Genomic DNA, 4,157 nt, shown 5'->3' with positions numbered 1-4,157 from the left:
CCTGCTCGTGATGCTCATTCTTAAGCCCTGCTCACGACGCTCCTTCTTAAGCCAGGCTTACAAAGCCCTTTCCKATAGGCGCTCCTTCTTAAGCCCTGCTTGTGACACTCATTTTTAAACCCTGCTCGTGATGCTCGTTCTTAAGCCCCGCTCACGATGCTGGTTCTTGGGCCCTGCTTGCAAGGCTCGTTTCTAAGCTGGGCTTGTGACGCTCGTCTTTAAACTGGGCTTGCCAAGCCCTTTCCAATAGGTGCCTGTTCTTAAGCCCCGCTCACGATGGCGGTTTTCAAGCCCTGCTCAAGCCCGGTTCTCAAGCCGGGCTTGCCAAGCCCTTTCCGATAGGCGCTCGTTCCTAAGCCCTGCTCACTAGGCTCGTTTTTAAGCCCTGCTCGYGACGCTTGTTCCTAAGCCCTGCTCGTGATGCTTGTTCTTAAGCCCTGCTTGCGAGGCTCCTTCTTAAGCCAGGCTTGCGAAGCCCTTTCCAATAGGTTGTTCTTAAGCCCTGCTCACGACGCTGGTTCTTAGGCCCTGCTCGTGGCACTTGTTTTTAAGCCCTGCTCGCAAGGCTCGTTTTTAAGCCTGGCTTGCCAAGCCCTTTCCGATAGGCGCTCGTTCCTAAGCCCAGCTCGTGATGTTTATTTTTAAGCCCTGCTCGTGACTCTCGTTTTTAAGCTGGGCTTGACAAGCCCTTTCCGATAGGCGCTCGCTCTTAAGCCGGGCTTGTGAAACCCTTTCCGATAGGCGCTCCTTCTTAAGCCCTGCTCACAAGGCTCCTTCTTGAGCCCTGCTCGCGACGCTCGTTCCTAAGCCCTGCTCGCGAGGCTCGTTTTTAAGCCGGACTTACCAAGCCCTTTCCGACAGGCGCTCATTCTTAAGCCTTGCTCATGACGCTTGCTCTTAAGCCCTGCTCGCGATGCTCGTTCCTAAGCCCTGCTCACAATGCTCATTCTTAAGCCCTGCTCACCACGCTTGCTCTTAAGCTGGACTTACCAAGCCCTTTCCAATAGGTGCTTGTTCTTAAGCCCTGCTCGCCACGCTTGCTCTTAAGCCGGACTTACCAAGCCCTTTCCAATAGGTGCTTGTTCTTAAGCCCTGCTCGCCACACTCGCTCTTAAGCTGGACTTACCAAGCCCTTTCCAATAGGTGCTTGTTCTTAAGCCCTGCTCGCCACGCTCGCTCTTAAGCCGGGCTTACCATGGTATTTGATGGGCGCTCGCCGCGCTCGCTCCCAAGTCGCCCCCGCGCCGCCCCCCGCCTAAGCCCGGCTTGCCGCATTCCCCCCCAAACCGCCCTGGCAAAGCCCCCTCTTGAGCCGAGCTCAGGGCGCCCAAACCCCTCCTTTTCCCCCCAAAACCCGCCCCAGAAAAGCCGCTTTTTGGGGGCCCACCTGGTCCGAGGCGCCCGGGCCGGCGCCGGCGGCCGTTTTGGGGCCAGAACCGGCGTCTCGGGGGAAAAGCTCCCGCCCGGGCCCAACTTCCCCATTGCGGGGGGCCCCGGGGCTTTCACGTCCCCTTTTTTTTGTGGCGGCACAAAATGGCCGCCCCGTCTTCCCACGGGCTTCCTCAAAATGGCCGCCCCGGGGTCTTCTCCTGGTGGCCCCACCCTGGTGGCCCCCTGAGGTCAATGGTCCCCATTGGGTCCCCTTGAGGTCAATGGTCCCCATGGTGTCCTCCTAACGTCACCGGTTCTCCCCATGTTCCTGCCCCAGGATCTTCTCCTGGTCTTCTTCAAAATGGCCGCCCTGTCTTCTCCCGACCTTCCTCAAAATGGCCGCCCCGGGGTCTTCTCCTGGTGGCCCCCATGGTGTCCCCCCGAGGTCAATGGTCCCCATTGGGTCCCCCAAATGTCACCGGTTCTCCCCATGTTCCCACCCCAGGTTCTTCTCCTGGTGGACCCCGTTGTGTCCTCCTAATGTCACCGGTTCTCCCCATGTTCCCACCCTAGGATCTTCTCCCAATGGTCCCCATGGTGTCCCCCCAACGTCACCAGTTCTCCCCACGTTCCCACCCCAAGATCTTCTCCCAATGGCCCCCATGGTGTCCCCCCAATGTCACCAGTTCTCCCCACGTTCCCACCCCAGGATCTTCTCCCAATGGCCCCCATGGTGTCCCTCCAAGGTCAATGGTCCCCATTGGGTCCCCTTGAGGTCAATGGCCCCCATGGTGTCCTCCTGATGTCACCGGTTCTCCCCATGTTCCCGCCCCAGGATCTTCTCCCAGTGGTCCCCATGGTGTCCTCCTAACGTCACCAGTTCTCCCCATATTCCTGCCCCAGGATCTTCTGGTGGTCCCCATAGTGTCCCTCCAACATCACTGGTTCTCCCCATGTTCCCACCCCAGGATCTTCTCCCAATGGTCCCCATGGTGTCCCCCCAATGTCACCGGTTCTCCCCACGTTCCCGCCCCAAGATCTTCTCCCGATGGCCCCCATGGTGTCCTCCTAACGTCCCCGGTTGTCCCCTCGCCCCTGTCCCCGCAGTCTCGGCCCACGCGCCCGCCGTCTACCCGCTGACGCCCTGCTCCTGCGCCGGGGACAACGTCACCGTGGCCTGCTCCGCCGCCGGCTTCTTCCCGGAGCCGCTCGAGGTGACGTGGGCCTCCGCGCCGCCCTCCGCGGTGGCCACCTTCCCCGCGGCCTGGGCGCCCGACACCTTCTACCAGCTGGTGAGCAGCCTGACCACCACGGCGGCCAACGGCCAGGCGGGCGGCGTGGCCTGCACCGTGCGCCACCCGGCCACCGACACCAGCGTCACCAAGAGCTTCAACGGTGAGAGCGGCGGGGCGGCCACAGCGGGGTCCGCGTGGCTCCTGGGCTTGGGCCTGGGCTTGGGCGGCTCCTGGAGGTCCTGGGGCTGCTCCTGGAGGTCCTGGTTGGCTCCTGAAGGTCCTTGTTGACTCCTGGAGGTCCTGGTTGGCCCCTAGAGGTCCTGGGGTTGCTCTTGGCCTCCTGGCCTCCATTGCAGGAGGTCCTGGTTGGCCCCTGGAGGTCCTGGTTGGGTCCTGGAGGTCCTAGGATGGCTCCTGGAGGTCCTGGGGCTGCTCCTGGAGGTCCTGGTTGACTCCTGAAGGTCCTGGTTGACTCCTGGAGGTCCTGGTTGGCCCCTAGAGGTCCTGGGGTGGCTCTTGGCCTCCTGGCCTCCATGGCAGGAGGTCCTGGTTGACTTGTGGAGGTCCTGGTTGACTCCTGGATGTCCTGGGGCTGCTCCTGGCCTCCTCTCCTCCACTGCAGGAGGTCCTGGTTGACTCTTGGAGGTCCTAGGATTGTTTTTGACCTCCTTTCCTCCATTGCAGGAGGTCTAGGCTGACTCCTGGAGGTCCTTGTTGACTCCTGGAGGTCCTGGTTGGCCCCTAGAGGTCCTGGGGTTGCTCTTGGCCTCCTGTCCTCCATTGCAGGAGGTCTGGGTTGGCTCCTGGAGGTCTTGGGGCTGCTCCTGGAGGTCCTGGTTGGCCCTTGGAGGTCCTAAGATTGTTCTTGGCCTCCTCTCCTCCATTGCAGGAGGTCCTGGTTGACTCTTGGAGATCCTGGGGTGGCTCCTGGAGGTCCTGGTTGACTCCTCGAGGTTCTGGGGTTGTTCTTGGCCTCCTCTCCTGCATTGCAGGAGGTCCTGGTTGACTCTTGGAGGTCCTGGTTGGTCCCTAGAGGTCCTGGGGCTGCTCCTGGCCTCCTCTCCTCCATCGCAGGAGGCCCTGGTTGGCCCCTGGAGGTCCTGGTTGGCCCTTGGAGGTCCCGGTTGACTCCTGGAGGTCCCGGTTGATGAGCCCAGCCCTTTCCTTGCTCTCCCCTAGACGTGTGCCCCGTGCCCACCATGGTGACCATCCTGGTCCACGACGACGGTGAGGACAGCGAGGAGGTGCAGCTGGTGTGCGTGACCGAGGGCCTGGCCGAGCAGGCCCAGGTGCAGTGGCTGCAGAACAGGGAGCCGCTGGAGGCCCAGGACGAGGCCTTCTGCGGCCGCTGCTCCGACGGGCGGAGCCTCCAGTGGAGCCGTGTCTCCATTGGCCGGCGGAGCTGGGAGCAGGGCGTGGAGGTCACCTGCCGCGTGTCCAGCGCCGGGCTGGAGGAGCCCATCGAGGAGAGCATCAGGAACACGTGTCCAGGTCAGGAGGTGGACGGATGGATGGATGGATGGATGGATGGGTGGGTGGGTGGGTGGGTGG

The 4,157-nt window shown here is 62.1% G+C and overlaps 1 gene segment (V, D, J or C); it reads left to right on the top strand.

The window, feature by feature from the left end:
- Positions 1-2,478: 2,478 nt before the first annotated feature.
- The window catches only part of LOC112956562, a gene marked incomplete at its 5' end in the record, with an annotated part of 4,293 nt that continues 2,614 nt past the window's right edge, over positions 2,479-4,157 (top strand). Inside the window, 2 exon segments of the C gene segment in view lie at positions 2,479-2,766; positions 3,786-4,097. Coding sequence covers positions 2,479-2,766; positions 3,786-4,097 — 600 coding nt within the window.

The sequence above is a fragment of the Nothoprocta perdicaria genome, unplaced genomic scaffold (assembly GCF_003342845.1).
Source record: "Nothoprocta perdicaria isolate Ctin4 unplaced genomic scaffold, notPer1 scaffold_649, whole genome shotgun sequence".
In the NCBI taxonomy this organism is placed as follows: Eukaryota; Metazoa; Chordata; class Aves; order Tinamiformes; family Tinamidae; genus Nothoprocta; species Nothoprocta perdicaria.
The sequence above is the reverse complement of the archived record's forward strand: the minus strand, read 5'-3'. Positions and strand labels throughout refer to the sequence as shown.